General features: G+C 38.6%; 2 protein-coding genes across 5 annotated transcripts in view; one reads left to right on the top strand and one right to left on the bottom strand.

Moving 5' to 3' along the window:
* LOC120301903 (adenylate kinase isoenzyme 1-like) overlaps positions 1-7,335 on the top strand; it is a 9,738-nt gene extending 2,403 nt beyond the window's left edge. For all 4 annotated transcript variants that reach the window (XM_039329672.1, XM_039329669.1, XM_039329671.1 and 1 more), the window contains 4 exons: positions 1,122-1,321; positions 3,382-3,495; positions 3,887-4,081; positions 5,395-7,335. In XM_039329672.1, coding sequence (XP_039185606.1) covers positions 1,122-1,321; positions 3,382-3,495; positions 3,887-4,081; positions 5,395-5,484 — 599 coding nt within the window. In that variant the 3' untranslated portion in view covers positions 5,485-7,335. The remainder of the gene's footprint in view (positions 1-1,121; positions 1,322-3,381; positions 3,496-3,886; positions 4,082-5,394) is intronic.
* Positions 7,212-17,697, bottom strand: LOC120301912 (far upstream element-binding protein 2-like; the record flags this gene model as incomplete). The annotated part of the gene is made up of 10 exons (XM_039329695.1): positions 7,212-7,953; positions 10,699-10,856; positions 11,064-11,141; positions 11,814-12,014; positions 12,128-12,216; positions 13,196-13,311; positions 13,392-13,552; positions 13,634-13,775; positions 16,786-16,886; positions 17,575-17,697. Coding segments are annotated over 10 exons (1,178 nt in total), but the record flags the coding sequence as incomplete, so codon positions are not given.

Genomic DNA, 17,697 nt, shown 5'->3' with positions numbered 1-17,697 from the left:
TGTTTCCTAGCTCTAGGATGAGGAGGGTTATTAGCTTGAAACCTTCCCAATACCCAATACACAAGGAGTTTCTATAAGCTTCAGCAGAACAAATATGCAAATTCTAGTTCATTCAGTAGGGCTTGATAAAGAAAATTTTCCAGGGAATCATGCACTACATAAGGGATGTTGGTCTGTTTCCCATTTGGCTCTTCTGCCTGCCACTTGATGCTGCTGCCTCTCCAGCAGGGGTTCTTTGGCAAACTTCACATTTACATGCTCTAGTTTACAAACTATAGTAGCTGCCCATGTGTCATTTCTGATTTAAAATAAAATGGCATGGTGGAGTGTGACAGTATATTTAGGGAGAGGGCTGGATCCGAATTTCTCTGACTGGATTCAATCCAGATTTGTTAGAGAAGGACTGGGATCATTCCCAGCCATTATCACAAAGGCTGTTTTGGAATAGTCCTGTTCCATCTGCTTAATGACAGGTGAACAAAGAAGAAAATATAAAAGCCTGTAAACAGCAGGAATTCTCCCCTCCCTTGAAGCTTTTAGATCAACTTTATGGTCAACTTCTTGAAATGACACCAGAGTGCATATATTCAGACTCTTCAGAATTCTTCATTGTGTCAGAAAGCTTCTGAAATGCAGAATAGAGGAAGAAGCAACAGAGCCCTAACATTAGACTAGATATTCCCCTCTTGAGATTTGGAGTTGAAATTTAAGTCCTAATATAAGACCGGTAGGGTGAACATACTTGTCAGAGGTTAGTAAGATTTCACTTAGCATTCAGGTAAAGGAAAACTGATATATCTTGCTCAGGACCATCAACAGTAGAACACATGCCTTGCACAACCAGTATCAGCACCTTGAAGAACTGCTATTGTGGGAATATAAATTACTGGATGAGAGTGACTGACAGATTACCTTACTCTAAGGTAGCTTTATGCGCAAAAAGACATTCTGCTGGATTGTTCATTCTGACTAGCAGTATCTTAATTGTATTCAAAATCTGTAAGACCTCCTTTCTTTCTGGATAAGCTGTTAGGGGTCCCACTTTGCAAAGTGCAATTGTTGTTTGGTAGAAACTGCCTGAGTAGTGCATCCTTCCATGACTGTCTTTTCTTTTGCTGCAGAAAAGTTGAAAGACTCTATCATCATCTTTATGATAGGAGGTCCTGGCTCTGGTAAAGATGTGCAGAGTATCCGGCTAGCTAGCAAATACGACTTCTCCCATGTGGCTATTGGAGAACTGCTGCGGGAAGAAGCCAGCAGGAGTACTAGTAAGGGCAAAGCCATTAGGGAGATCCTGATGAAAGGGGCTCTGGTGCCCTCGGTAAGGCCCTACTACAGTATATCTATTCTGGGCAGAATCCATTTTTATTAAGAACATTTAAAAAAACCTGGACTAGATGTAGGCTGTGCTTTCTTCCTACTGAAATGAATACAAACGACTCATTATTAAATTAAGGGCTACTGATTTTAATGAGACTAATATAGCGTGGATTCAGTCCACTGTGTATGTTGCATTTTAAAGCTCAGTACTTTCAAGGAAGAAAAGGATTTCTGTAATAACTGACAGCATGATTATAATTACATAAGCAATATTATCTGAGCTAATATTCAGTTCATCCCTTTCACTCTCATCCTGAAGATGGAAATGTGTTTGACGTCTTCAGTGAATTTATCCGTGTATGTTAATTTCACTGTCAATTAATATGCCATTGAGATTTTATGGAGTTTCTCAGTCAATCAGGTCATGGTTATCCCAAAGGTGCTTTCCCCCCCCCCCCAAAAAGGGGAACTGGATTTTGTTTTTCCTTGAAGACATTTCGCTTCTCATCTAAACTTCTTCAGTTCTATTATTGCCATTGAGAGTTTACTTCTATTTGGATGTTAACTCAGATTATTTAGACCATTTACCATCCAACATGTCAGATTTTGAGTTAGATATAACCTCTAAAATTCAGAAGTCTGCATATTTTGTGGCAGAATTTTGGTTAGTGAAGGATGGCTGATTATCTTTTTATTTTCTTTATTTTTTTGAGATCTGTTCAGCAATAGTTATCAATAAATTTCTTTGCAGCCACCTGCTATCTTTTCTTAGTTAAGATACCAGGTGGGTCTCCCTCAGTTTTGTTATTAAATGGAAGCATTTAACATTCCAGTCTTATATAAGGACCATGACTGCGACTGAGACAATGCTGTCACAAACGGGCAAATAGGTTATAATGGCAGAAGGTTTTTAAAGGCTTCTTTTTAACTGTGGAAAGCCACACTGATGACCTATGTGCAGTTTGGTTTGAAGAATGGCAGAGCATTGTGCTGTGATTGGGTAACTTTTTATTAGATTTAAGAGGTGCAAACTTTGGAGAAATGCTACAAAGAGACATGAGCCCAGCATTGCCAGTTCTTGCTGTAATAATCACCGAACTGTAAGATGCAAGATATGACACAATCATATGTATTTAAGATCTCATTGACTTCACTCAAAAATCAAAACAGATTTTAAGACGTAGACAGTTCCATCCCCTGCAGCTGTTCAGAAAGACAATAGGCAAGTGGAACTTCTAGAATCAGAAATACATGGTTGGGTATAAAGCCATTGTGGAACAATACTGGAAATAGCTTATGGATAGCTTATGGATTTCTTGGAAAGATTTAGCTGCTTACAATGGGACTATTGCTGAAAATAAATTTCAATCAAACTTTCAGTTTTTTCCTTAAATTGTTATAATTTTGCAAAAAGGCTAACTAGAGATTTATAAGCCAGTTCTATGGTTTTTTTGGGGAGGGGGGTCATGTATGTAGGCACCCTGCAAGATGATAAGGATGTGGTTCTGTGATTATAACCACTTTGCTTCTGGTTTCCTAGGACTATACTGGAAGGAAATTGATATGAACATTGCATTTTTCAGGCAATAGCCTTTAGAGCAGTGGTTCTCAACCTGTGGGTCAGGACCCAATTTGGGGTCGAATGACCATTTCACGGGGGTCGCGAAACAAGGCTGTCCGCCATTTTTTCCCCTTTTCTTTGGCCACGCCCCTGGCACCCGGTGATGTATAAGTGGTTGGGGCTCACCACAACATGGGGAACTGTATTATGGGGTCACGGCATTAGAAAGGTTGAGAACCACTGCTTTAGAGACAACGACAGACCTTTCTCGGAATTTATTTTTAATCTTCCCTTTGCTGATTCTCAAAGTTCAAGAAAGGTGAACTCTGTTTACCATTTTGAATAAAAGGGCTGAACTTTTTTTCCCTGACTTGTTACCATAAAATTTTGGATATCAAGATAATGGATTAAACAGCCATACCTATCCTGAAAGGAAGACAGAGCAGTACGATTTGCAAAATCTTTGAGTCTTTTGAGATTCATTGCACTTTTTTCTCTAGGGCTACGTCTTAGAACTGCTGACTGACAGGATGTTAAAAGCTGAAAATTTCAAAGGATTCTTTATTGAAGGCTTTCCCCGAGAAATCAATCAAGCCAGGCTGTTTGAGGAAGTTGTAAGTACAGTCTGTGCGTGCATGCATGAAAAGATGGCTTAGTTTACAGCAGATGCAGGCAACCTGTAGCCTTTCCAGTGTTTAGACTTCAGTCTGCATCATTCCTCACTGTCGGTCATGTTTGTAGATTGAGAAACTGACACTATCTTGCCTATACCTGGCCTCATGAGATGGGTACTCTCCGTAGGATGTCGTGAATTGCAACAGGAGTCACTGGATGAGAATATGGAAGTAAATACTGGTAATATATTGGTTGGCTCAACCTAGGACTGTTCTGTTTTAACTCTAGGAAAGAACTTAAAATGGCTAATTTAGACCAAAACAAATATATGTTAGATATTAATGAAAAAGCTAAGGGTGAACCAACCAACCTGTGCCATTCCCATTGCAGGTGGGACGTTTGCCCAACATTGTTATAGTATTCGACTGTTCTACAGAGACTATGATCCAGCGGCTGATGATCAGAAGCCAGCTGGGCCAAAGAATGAATGACCATGAGAGAATTATCCGGCAACGGCTTGAGACTCACTATACACTGTGTGACCCTGTCCTCACTTACTACCTGCAGAAAAGCATACTCCGGAATGTAGGTCTCTTATCCTTTGCCCTTCCCCCCCCGATGCTGGGCAAAGAAAGCCTAGCTGCTTGGGATAGGCGGACTATGCTCAGTTTGATTCTGTTTGGGACTAAAGCAACACTTTTCAGCAAAGATGCTCTCTCTTTCCCATTAAGCCGATGATAAATATAAATGATATATAATGATAGCGGTAAAAGGGGGGAAGTATGTGACATAATTAAAATACAAAAAGTAGAAATTATATTAGGAAAATGTTTTAACATGTTGCTATCACATAGATTTGCAAGTTACTCTTACACTCACATTAAGTCACACAAATTTGTATTTGGTTGGAGTAAAGCTCACAAAATACTCCTTCCCACACACATACACAACAGAAATGAGAGAGAACATTACTTAGGGGAAACTTGGTGGGGATATTGTATTAGAAGCATTACCTAATTTACTCTTTTTAATACTGTGTATTAAAACTTGTGGTATCGTAGATATTTATCTTGTATTTTGGCTCCCTCTATTCACCAGCAGGCATTTCATAAGAATCCTAAATGTTCAAATCACATTCTATTTGTTTAACATGTTGCGTTTGAGCCAGTAAAAGAAAAGCTCTATATAGAATTCTTAAAAGTATGAAAAGAGTATTTATTTTTTCCCTTGGAATAGCTAAAATAATCTATCCAGTCTCATATTGCTGTCTTGAGAGCATAGCATTCCACATGAATATATCCCAATATCAATTAATTTCATTATTTCTTAAGCAAAAATTATCATACTATACCCTAAAAGGATATTTTAGCATAAAATGAAATATGGAAAAATGAATTGATATTGCAGGTTAACTAGCTTTTACAATTTTCATTTTATGTTTTTATTCCTCTCAAAGTCACCCAACAGCATTGACAGAAAATAGCTTCACAATAAATAAAGTGCATAAAACATTTCTTCACTGAAATCACATTTTGCATAGTAAATTAACTGTCATAAGATGAAAAAAAAAGACCATTTAGGTGTTGTTTTAATTTGGCTATAACATCTCTGGATGATCTCAGTGTTCAGAGGAACATATATATCAGTATCCCATAATGGTGAGAAGCTGTTTAATGGATTATTTCCATACTTCCCAGCAGCATCTGAATAGATAGCAGTAGTTTATTCAAGAAGAAAATTTTACTTTATTTAGGCTTGTTTAGACATCCCCATAACTGTAACCCTATGAGTTAAGGCAATCCTATTTCTAAACTTGGGTGTTATTCAAAGAGCTTAAAGAGGCTAGATTATTCTAAAAGAGGCATCTAAGAGTCCATCACTGTTTTTTGTATTTGCAGATCCTTGGGGAGGAACCCCCAGAAATAGTCTTTACCAAGTGCTGCAGTGTTGTTGATGATGTGATAAAAGCAGCTACCTCTGTGGTATAGCTATTTAGTTCTACAGAAAAATAAAAGATTTTAAGCTCTGGTCTATTAGCATGCCTTCCTCAGACCCCTCCCCCCCCTTTTAAAAAAGATCTTGATTCAGAACTGCATCAACCTCACCCAATAATCTAATAATCTGAAGCACAGAGAATGGTCCTGTCTATGACAATGTATTCAGAAATCTAGATTAAATTATATCCTGCAATCTCCAAGAAAAGCCATGTTTGCAAATGGTTTTCTGTGAGCAAAGTTAACTGCTGGCCAAAACAAGAATGAAAGATCACTTTCACAGTAAGCAATCATAGAATAAAGGGGAATTACTGTTGCAGCATATAAGCAAGCTGTGATCTACAGAGTAGTCTTAGGTCATTCTATTAATTGAGATGCTCTTTCTGAAATTCCTCAGTCAAGGATACATTCCCACTTGTTTAATTTATCTCTGGAATTAAGTTTGTACTTTCAAAGAGTATCATATCTCCAAATCATGTCTGAGGTAGCAAAATTCTAAGGTAAGACATTCTGGGAATTACTAAGCCATAAGGATTTTCAGCTGGTGATGGTACATATCAGGAACATGGATATAATTATAATTGGGCACTTTTCCAACACAACACTTTTGAACTCTAATATATACTTTTCATAGATCTAAATCACAAATGAGTATCAGCAGGAGGTATGGTGACATTTTAAAAACAACTGCATATTTACCCATCACTTCCATTAAGTTATGACTACAGATAGTCCTTGATTAATAACTATTCAGTTAACAATGGATCAAAATTATGGGTCTCAGAAGTGATTTATGTCCTGTCCCTAAAAGTTACGACTGCCACACCACCCCGAAAGTCAACTGATCGCAAGTCAGGCAATTAGCAACTGGCTCACATTTACCTGCTGCAACATCCTACAGTCATGTGATTGCAATATGTGACTTTCCCAGACATTTTCTGATAGGTTTCCAACAAACAACCTCAACTGGGGAAATCAGATTTGCTTAAAGATAGCAGTAAAAGTAATTGTAAAATCAAGTCTGGTCACATTCACTTAATGACTGTACCTCTTACTGACTGAAATTCTGGACCCAATTGTGGTTGTAAATTGGGGACCATCTGTATTGCCCATGTCAATAGATTTGTGAATGCCTTGCATCATCCTTCATACTTCCTTCCCTTTCAACTCAAAATAAAAAGTATCTTGTAGGCCTCAGTCCTTAGTTGTATATATAGTCCTTGGTCTGTTTTTAAAATCTCTCTGTAATACCAGCTCAGACTCAAAGTAATTTATCCCAGCCTGTAACAACGGGTGGAGATGGGAGGCAGCAAAGGGAGACCAAATGCTGAAGAAAATTATTCTTTAGTGGAAAGAGTACCCTCATGTATATTTCCAAATATCTTCTCAGATCCTGCAAAGCATTTTAGACCAAATTATCCAAATAGATTTAATGATGAATAATCTGCTAGGGGGTTCCAGCCATTGGTGCAAGAAGCTGGAAAATTCACTTTTATGATGTACCACTCCTATATGCTGATACCTAAGAACGAAGCTGTTTCAAAACTCTACATACGTTGAATTTCAAGATTATCACAAGTCAAATCACAGTTCAGTCTATGGAACCTCATGAAGAAATAAGCCTGCCGCTGCTCACATCAAATATCTGTTCCCACTGCCCTGGCAACATTCAAACCTTCTGGGTCCTGTTTTTGGAAACATACACAATTTGCATCAGAGACTTTAAAACAAAAAAGCATTTTATTCAACAAAAATGCACAAATGCCTGCTCAAACTATAAAAACACAGGAAGCTCTTAATTCATGACCATTATCAGGCTTTTACAACAGCTATATCGTGAACAAACATCAGCTTCAAAAAACCCTATAGACAGAGAGAGAAAGACACCACCCAGCAGACACAGGGGGATGTTTTGTTATCATTTATTTGTGAAGTTAAAAACGAGCGGTAAAAAGTAAAAATTTGAGCATATAATTGTTTGTTCCAATTTCCTCTTGAACAGACAAAAACACGATCAGTCCCAGCAGTGGAGAAAATGGAAGGGCAGGGATGGGGTTGTCTGAAACACCAACACCTTTGTCCGAGGAATGTTCCAACTCTAACTAAAAAGCAGAGTGACTTTTCCTTGTAAAGTTTATTTTTAAAACAAAACAGAAAAGAAAAAGAAGTGTTACCCTGAAAAAACTGAGGTGCGTGTCAGGCAGGATGGGATCTGGTGGAGACGGTTTTAGTCGGCTATCTTCTACGGCTGCTGGCTCAACATTAGGTTTGGAGATCTGGATTTATTTTAAGAGAGATATGAAGGCGGCATGGCCAAGATTCCCAGAAGAAACCCAGCAATCAGAGCAACAGGCCAGTTCCCTTCCCACCCTGCCACTTCCTGCAGTGGCAGTAGCAGCCACTAGCTCTCTCCAAAACAAAAGGTTCTCGGAGATGGGGTGGGTCACATTCAGCTCACTGAGCCTGTGGAAGGAGAAAACACAAAGGAGTCTGTCACCGAGAAAGGAAATAAGACAAGGTATTTACCCCACCGTTTCAGGTAGGGAACCTCATTTGCTAAAGCTCGGAGCACCCTTGAACATTATTGTACCGTATTTTCCGGCGTATAAGACGACTTTCTAAAGCGTTGAAATCGGCGCCGAAGTCGGGGGATGTCTTATACGCTGGGTCGCCTTATACGCCAGAAAATACGGTAATACAACATAACACAATACAGTAATGCGATAGAGTACTATAAACACAAACAGTAGACAATAAAACAGGCAATATATGCTTAATATTCATGCAATTCTGTCTTTTTTCTGGCTCATCATTTGGTCTCGTTCCAAATGTCACCACCATTCCATTTAGCAATCAGTTCAACAGCATGGGAACAAAATGAGCCCAGTGTCCGATAGAACTTCCTGTTCATCACCAATTCCATTGTTTATTAGGGAGTCTGTGGAATGCTTCAGTTCTCTTGTATTTCATAGAACCTTTTTTTCCCTGGCCAGTCATTGAGGCAACAGCATCTCTCATCCTGAAGAAATGCCGTGCAGAAAATGAATAAGAAAAGGCTTTCCACTTTACAGTTTTGCTCATCTTCCAATGACTTTCATAGAACACGAAATAACAATGGGAAGGGACCTTGAAGGTCTTCATGTTCCAACCCCGTTTGAGTAGGAGACCCTATACCATTCCAGACAAATCGTTGTCCAATCTCTTCTTGAAAACCTCCAGTAATGGAGAACCCATAACTTCTGATGGCAAGCCATTCCACTGATTAATTTTTCTCACTGTCAGGAAATTGCTCTTTAATTCTAGATTGGATCCTTCATCTGTTATTTCTTGTTCTGCCCTCTGGTGCTTTGGAGAATAGGTCAGACTCCTCTGTGACAGTCCTTCCAGTACTGGGAGATGGCTATCATGTCAGCCTTAGTCCTTCTCTTTGTAGACTAGGTATACCTAATTCCTTCAACTATTCCTCATACAGCTTAGCTTCCAGACTGACCTTTGTTGCACTTTTCTGCACTCTTTCTAGAGTCTCAATATCTTTTTTGTACCATGGTGGCTAGAACTGCATGCAGTATCCAAGTGTGGTCTCATCAGAGCAGTACAAAGCAGTGTTATCACTTCACTTGATCTTAATACTATCCCTCTGTTGATGAATTGGCTTTTTTGGCAGCCAGTTGCAGCACATTGCTGGACTCATACTTAAGTGGTTGTCCACTACCACATCTAGATCCCTCTTATTGTTACTGCTGTGAAGCCAGAGACCACCTATTTTATACCTGTGATTTTTTTTATTTTATTTTTTTTGCCTAAGTGTAAGACTTTCATCATGGAATTGCATTTTGTTGGATAGGACCCATAAAGTTAGTTTGAACTAACTTGAACAAAGTTCAAGTCTGTCAAGATTCTTCAGTATTCCTCCTGGCTTGGTGTTTGCAAATTTGATGAGTTACCCTTCAAGTTTTTTGTCTAACTCTAAATCATTTATGAAGCTGTTGAAAGGTACTGGGCCTAGGGTAGAATCTTGGGGTACCCCACTGCAGGTTTCCCTGCATATCAGTCTAGTTCCATTGAGGACTACATGTTGAGTGTGGCTGGTCAACCAGTTACAAAGCCATCTGGTGATGATGTTGCCTATCCCACACTTTTCTATTTTACCAAGAAGGTCCACCTTTTTCAAATGCCTTCCTGAATTCTAAGTAAACTACGACCACAGTATTTCCGTGATCCACTAATTCAGTCAAAGAATGCAATTAGATTTATCTGGGATGATCTGTTTGACAAACCCATGTTGGCTTTTAGTAATAGTTTTACTTGTTTCTAGGTCATCGCAGAACCGTTGCTTGAAGAAAGGACCTTCAACTTGACTTTTTTGCTCATCTGTCAGTGACTTTCCTTACAGAATATGCTATTGCCACTAGCCTAGCAATGGTCTGATGCACCAGAAGCATAGTCACAGAATTTAGTACTGGAGAAAAAAATTAGCATACCTGAAAGCTCCTGTTTTCTATTATGAAAATAACCATCAGGTTTTCATGGTTGCAAAAAATACATTTGTAAAACACTGATATTTTGAACAAGAGGAAGGCCAGGCTTCTTGGAACCTTTGTATCAATAGCCAGCAAGGATATACCAGTTTGATGTGCAATTTGTACAGACTACACTGGGGTGGGGTGGGGAGAGAGACAACTTATGGTTCTGATTTAACCAACATTGTATTTATTTGATTTTTATCTCACTTTTATTATTCTATAAGTGACTCAAGGTGGTGAATATATATAATACTCCTCCCTCCTCCTATTTTCCCTGTCAGAATAAACCTACGAAGTGTGTTAGGCTGAATGACTGACCCAAAGTCACCCAGCTGGCTTTCATGCCTAAAATGTGATTAGAAATCACAATCTACTGGTTTCTAACCTGGAGCCTTAGCCACTAGACCAAACAGGCTCCTTCTCATTAATATCATCCATGAGCAAATGTCAGAAACGATGCATAGGGTCACTCTTTTCCTGATGCATTGTAATATTCTTGATGGCAAGAGTATTACATCCTACTATCTTGCAGGTGCTAATAGAAAACTGGGTGCCCTGTATCACAGATGAAGCAAGAGTGCCAAAATACAAAGCTAAACTTAAAAGTATATGCATAACAAACACCCAGATGGAAGAGATTACATCACAGGAATCAGCTGCTAAATCAAGCCCCTTCTTCACTCACCTGCTGTCCCTGCTGTGTGGGGGGTGGCACTGGTCCGCCAGCACCAGGTGTCTGTCCATAATAGGCAGCTTGTTGTCTGTAGTATTCTGCCCACGCTGCACTATAGTCTGGTTGAGGTCCTGGTGGTGCTGCTGGCCCTGCCCCAGTCGCTACTTGAGCTGCTTCCAAAAAGAAAAGAGCGTCTCTAGTCTATCCCGTCCATGACTATTCGGACACTCACGCATGCGCGCACACGCACACGCACACACACCACTTTGATTCAGTGCAATTTACTCCTATATAAGAATGCACAGAGCAACAAAAAATGTTTGGCATTCCAAAGCCAATCCAATTTGCCTTAGAAAGCCTGTGGTATGTTAGCTCACCTTGCTTCTTATAATACTCCTCCCAGGCTTTTGTGTAGTCCTGCTGGGGAGGAGCTCCAGGCTGCTGGGGCTGCTGGCCTGTAGGACAACAAAGGATAACAGGACTTGGTTGCACCCGAAAAGCATTTTGACCACCCAAGAGGCCAATTCCCTCCAGAACTTTAAAAGGAGGGGGGTCTCAGTTACTGATGGCATTAGTTCCTAGCAGTCAGCCAAAAATTATAGGTGCAAGAACCAAACAGTAAAGGCTGAAGCCTTGAATGGTTTTGTTTTGTGATCAGCATTTTTTTAAATAATCCAAGAGAGCTATATTTTATCATACTTTTGGAACTATGGGAGTTATGCTCATAATTTATGAACTCATAAATAGGAGTTTTCACATGCCCAGCCAAAGACAAAAATGTTGAGGAATCAGCAGGCAAGACAGAATTATCATGAAAGATATTCCAACAAATATGGAATAAATAAAAAACGAATATTTGGGAATAAAATCAATTATGATCAAGATACCCAAATTATTAAGACCAAATTATTTTGCTTTGTTTTCTAATGTGTACTTTACCAAAACTTTGCTTGTTTCATCAGCTTAAACCCAAAGTACCCAATATCCAGAATATTGATAAAGAAAATGAAAAGGTTACTAGGTAGAGAAAAGACCTGAAGTGTTCTAAATCAAGTCATTACCTATAAGCCTAGCAATCATTCCATTAATGCTCTTTTCCAGTAAAAGAGAAGCACCTGTAGAGTTACCTAGTTTTTTATAGTACTCTTCCCATGCTTTCGTGTAGTCTGACTGTCCGCTGGGGGGCGGCTGGGGGGGCTCTCCTTGCACCGGTGGTGCAGTGGGGGCTGGTGGTGCTCCTGGAACTGGGCCAGGAGGCTGCTGGTAGTAGTGCGAGTAATATGCTGCCCAGGCAGCATTGGGGTCTGCTGCTGCTGCTGCTGCTTTATCTGGAATCAGATGACAGTCTGAATACATAACTGTAGTTTGTAATCCACTCTGATGATGACTAACAGTAGAGTTCATTAAAAAAAAATAGCAACAAATTTTAACAAAACCTTACTTGGATCATGAGGAGCTGGAGGTTGCCACTGTGGGTATGTATTTCCCCAGCCTTGAGGTGGATATTGAGGTGGTGGTGGTCCCCCAGGGCTGAAAGGGGGGAGGGGGAGAAATTGGCATAATTGATCAAATATAAGGATGTACAATAGAGATTTCTAAGTAGCAAATGGCCCAAGAAGTTACTCTAGAGAAACAGTACTACTGCTTGCAGAAACTGGAGAGCTCTCCTTCCTGCCCTATATAGTACAGGATTTCAAGCCAACTTCCCTTGCTGAATAGGGTGCTGGATCATCATTCATCCAATTTGCCTATCACTGATTAAAACAAATTGCCAGTGGCCAAGAGAGAGCCAGTCTGGCATAGTGGTGAAGTTGCTAGGTAGAGAATGAGAATTCTAGTCCTCCCTTGGGCATGAAAGCTGACTGGGGGACTCTGGGTCAACCCTTCTCCCTCAGCCCAATTCCCTTCCCTTTGTAAGGAAAATAGGCAGAAGCACTGTACGTGGTACCTTGAATTATACAAAATAAAATTAAGATAGAAATCTAGCAATACATAAACATTAAAGATAATTAAGTTTCTAGAAGGAAACTGGGAAATTACTGTTTGAGAACGTTTAGCTACAATAGCTACAATCAAGGTACTAACAATAGACCATGACAACAAAGCCATATGAAGTGGCAGCTTGTTTTTATGTTTCCGCATCAATGGTTCTTTCTATTTCTCTCTAGAGTAGGCCATGGCCAGAATGGTTTGCTGGCACAATTAGCCAAAAGCCAAATCACTTTGTGAAAACTTTGGTACAGATACCAAACATCAAAATTGGGATGCACAGTATAAACCATGCTTCTTTCCCTTAACAGCATTATTACATAACTCTTTGGATGCAATTCTTTTTTTCTCCATTCACATAATCCTTGAAAAATCCTTCAAACAGGGAAAGGGCTTTTCATGAAGGTTTTGTCAAAAGGGGTTTCCTGTTTCAGTTCACCACAGAGGCTTTTCTAGGTTCTGATGTCAGCATCTTGACTGCAGCCAAAAGACTCCCCAAACAGAAGGAAGTTGTACTTACTGAGGGGGTGCACTGGGTGGTCCTTGATTGAACGGCCCAGGGTTGAAGGGACCCATGGGTGCTGGTCCAGGAGGGCCACCAGGTCCAGGCCCTGGCCCAACTGGGCAGAGGGGACCCTAAGAAAGAAACATGTAATCTGTTAGTCAGAACTACCATATCAAATCAGATTTCTTGTGTAACTAAAGGTGGTAGTTACCTCAATCTTCTCCTCAATCAGTTGTTTGGCATGATCAATCTGTTGAGGTGAGCCACGAATAATGAATAATTTGAAATTGGGGTCTCCGTTGGGTGGTAGCTGCCGAGATATTTCTACAAAGGCTCCTGTCTGCTGGTTTATGGCCTTTACATTTTCCCCACCTAAAAAACAAAGAAAAGGTAGCAACAAGATGCTTGATGCACACCTGCTTGGGACGACTAAAGAAAACAGGAGATGCTCACCTCTGCCAATGACCAGACCACATTTGTGCGTAGGTATAGAAAAGGTCATCTCTCCTCCTGGAGGCCCCCAGTTGCCCTGTCCTCTGCCCCTACCTCTGCCTCCGGGAGGCATTCCCGAACCTGGAGGGCCTGGAGGGCCACTCTACAAGACAAGAATCCAATCAACTTGAATGACATGGGGAAAACAGAATAAAACATTGCACCTGCATTTCCAGAAGGGAGAGCTCTCACTATGTTGTCAATGTTGCATTTAAGAATTACACTAAAGGTGTTTTCCTGAATGAGAATCACCAGAGTGCTCAAACTGCCTTGAAAGGCAGCTTGATATTTCTCCTGCAGTGTATTCTGCAAAAACTGGAAACATTTTGAGTATTTCAGACATTTGAAAATATAGGAATTTGGAGTAAGTCCCTGCTCTCTCCCCTGGTCTCTACTGCTGTACTACTTAATCTGAAAACTTTTTAGAAAACAAAACAATTACAATTGGCAACACAATAATCACAACACTCAAAATGACCAAACACCTGTCTTATTCTAAAAGCAGAGCAAAACCAACATGCTTTCTCTCAAAATCACCACCAAATCTATGGATCAATACTTTGTTTTGAGCTCAAAACAGTGGTTTTGAATCAGAATACTTTGCATTATCTCGGCAATAATAAATTTCATCTTCTGATACAATTTCAGTAATGATAACACTAAGTCCATTTGGGCTTCCATTTGAAAGAATGTAATTCTATTTATATTTGTACCAACACAACTCCACCCACTTTTCAAGTAAGCCTCACTGACAGCAAGATCCCGAAACTGATCCAAAACGCCAAATATTAATTTCCACTAAAGAATTATTATTCTATGGTGCACTGTTAGTTTGTGAGACAACAAAAGCTACCTGGTATGCTGAATCAAATGAAAATGCAATGGGATAGAAATTCCATACCACAGAAAAATGAAAACCCTTGAAGTAATTATGTTTGAAAATCTGATGAGATATACCTTTCTCGGTTATATGTGACAGAATTAAAATATAATGGAAAAAACTGCTAATAACCAAGTTCAAATTAAATTCCAGAGGTTATCAAATGTACTATTGAATTTTGATTATGCTTCTTAAGATGTTTTAGTATCTCTTTAGTCAAATGTGAGTGAAAATGTCTTAAAATTGTTTTTTACTTAAACTTATAAAGTCATGAATTTCATTGAGGTGACTTGTAGGTGGCATACAAAACTTAAAACCAAATCCCCCCCAATACAAGTTATATACAAGTAGTCCTTTGGACTTAATTAAGTCCAAAATTTCTGTCGGTAAGTGAGACAGGTGTTAATTGAGTTTTGCTCCACTTTATGATCTTTCTTGTCACAGTTGCTAAGTGAATCATTACAGTTGGTAAGTTGGTAATAAGGTTGTAAAGTGAATCTGGCTTTCCCTTTAACTTTGCTTGTCAAAAGGTTGCAAAAGGTGATATGTCCCCCGGCCACTGCAACCATCATAAATATGACCCAGTTGTCAAGTGTCTGAATTTTGATCACATAATGAAGATGCTGCTATTTTAAGAAATGCCTTACTTTGAGTCTGGAAGAAGTATTATTACAGGTTAAATTACAAAATACCTATTTGGGGGATTCCTGGACATGCAATTGAGGGGATTTCTAAGGGGATGAATTTTGAAAAAAAATCGTATAAAGAATTACTTATTTGGTCAGGTACTGACTGGCAACTAAAATCTTTAGATGTATTAAGGCAAGAAAATATTTTACAGTCATGGTTTCAGTATTTACAAATAGTGGATAGGTGGACTTTAGATAAGAAAGTTGGAATAACATTAGGAGATGAAAATTTGGTAATTCAGATTAAAGATCAGAATCAGGCCCACATAAAAAGAATTTATAATGCGTTAATAGAATTGGACTCAGAAATGGATTTGGTTAAAGATTGTATGGTTAAATGGGCTCAGAATATCCAGGAACCGATCCCATTGGATTTATGGGAGATAATTTGGATTAGAAATGTTAAATTTACACAGGCTCAAAATTTAAGGGAAAATTTTTACAAAATGTTTTGGATCCTAAAAAGTTGTCTTGTATGTATCCTATTTACAGCCTAAATGTTGGAGATGCGGTAGTTCTGATGCAACTTATTTTCATGTTTGGTGGACTTGTAAAAATATTAAAGCTTTTTGGATTATGATTTGGTGGAACATTCAAAAGATTTTTAAAAGGAAGATAAAGTTTACTCCTCAACTATTTTTACTAGGGATTTTTATGGATTTTGATGTTAAAGAAACTATTTTAATGTTGAATTTAGTAACAGCAGCAAGGTTATCGGTAGGTCAATATTGGAAGAAAGATTCGTTGCCTACTATAGAAGAATGGACACAAGGTTTCTAATTTAGCAGAAATGGCAAAAATTTCTGCTTATTTAAAGGATCATACACAAGAAAAATATATTATTGTATGGAGAAGATGGATAGATTATATTCAGATTAAGTATGGAACTAAAAAGTTCCATTTATTTTACGATTAAATTTTAAATAATTATTATTAATAGCATTTTATAATGGCAATTATTTAATTTATTTACTGTTATTATGGTACTTTATAATAATTTTTTTAAAATGGATTTGTTTATAATATTATGATGTTAAAGTTTAAAGGGAGTTAAGGGTTAAGTATGAATTTGGTTACTGTATAATTTGTTAAAGTTAATTAGATTTTGTTTAATATGTTTGTAATAACCCTGTATTCGGCTCTGGGAGGTGGGGGGGGGGTAGGGGGGTGGGTGGGTTTGGGGGTTAAAATTTTTTGTTAATTGTTAATAAAACTTTTTCAATAAAAAAAAATGAAGATGCTGCAATGGTTGTTAAGTGTGGAAAATAGTCTTAAATCACTTTTTTTTCATTGCCATTATAAATTTGAATGGACACTAAACAAAAGGCTGTTAGGTCGAGGACTACCTGTATATAACTTATATATTTTAAACAATATATATGTTTTATATATATATAAATGTAACAATTTATCTACAAAATCTACAAAAGCTATAATACAGTCGCTTAATTAATTCTTTGCAATTCTTGTTTCCAAGATCAGCGCAACTAAATGGCAATTCCAGCACTCTGATGGATGAGGTAAACTCCCAAGGAATGTCATACCCGAAGACTCTGGAGAAGGTCATTGATAATCCTGGCAGCATGTTCACATCTGTCAGGTGGGCCCATGATATGGGCAATTTTTTCAGGACCTGTCCCATCATCTGAAATGACAACCAAAACAAGTTGTACATTCAACTGGAGTTTAAAAATTAGGACCCTTATCTGTGAACTGGTGTGTGTGTGTGTGTAGACACCAAACAACATTCACATTCAACAGCCATCGGTCTAATTAATGATTTCCTCCTCAGCAGCTAAAAGGCCCTCTGATTTCATGGAGAACATGTATAGTTCACAGACGCAATCAATAGAAGAAAAGTAGAGATGGGATGTATGCAATTCCAGGCAAGGAAAAACTTCTGTCCAAAATTCAGAAGACCCAATCCAAGGCAGTGAAACTACAACTTGATAGACCCAAGTTTTTACATGGGAACTTGCAAAGTTTCAGTCACAACTTCCTGAAAAACCTGGATTGTACCCAGTTTGAACAAATAATAAAATGTTTTATAGATTTTCAGCTATCTAAAATGTCTCTTAAGAGATTTTTGCCTTAAATCACAGCTGAGAAAACTACATCTCCCCCACTCAATTTTCAGAAAAGAGCATTGGGGAAAATAATTTTACACAAACAGGAACAAAAACAAATTTGAATTAGCAACAATAATGATAACCAAATAAGAATTTGTACTGAAGGAATGTGGACAGAAAAGGCACACAAGCATAAGCCTGACATTTAACCCTGCAATTTGAAATACAGGCTCTGAAGGTAACGGAGAGATTTGGGTTTCTCACCTTGCTTGAACTGGATTCGAACCCCAGCATCATTCTGTATTTTCTTAATCATCTCTCCACTCCGCCCAATGACCACACCAACAGAATGCCGGGGGACGGGGACCTGAGAAAATGAATAAACAC

This window comes from Crotalus tigris, unplaced genomic scaffold, assembly GCF_016545835.1.
Source record: "Crotalus tigris isolate CLP2741 ecotype Arizona unplaced genomic scaffold, ASM1654583v1 scf7180000024407.359931, whole genome shotgun sequence".
NCBI classification, from domain to species: Eukaryota; Metazoa; Chordata; class Lepidosauria; order Squamata; family Viperidae; genus Crotalus; species Crotalus tigris.
This window is presented reverse-complemented; position numbering and strand designations above follow the sequence as displayed.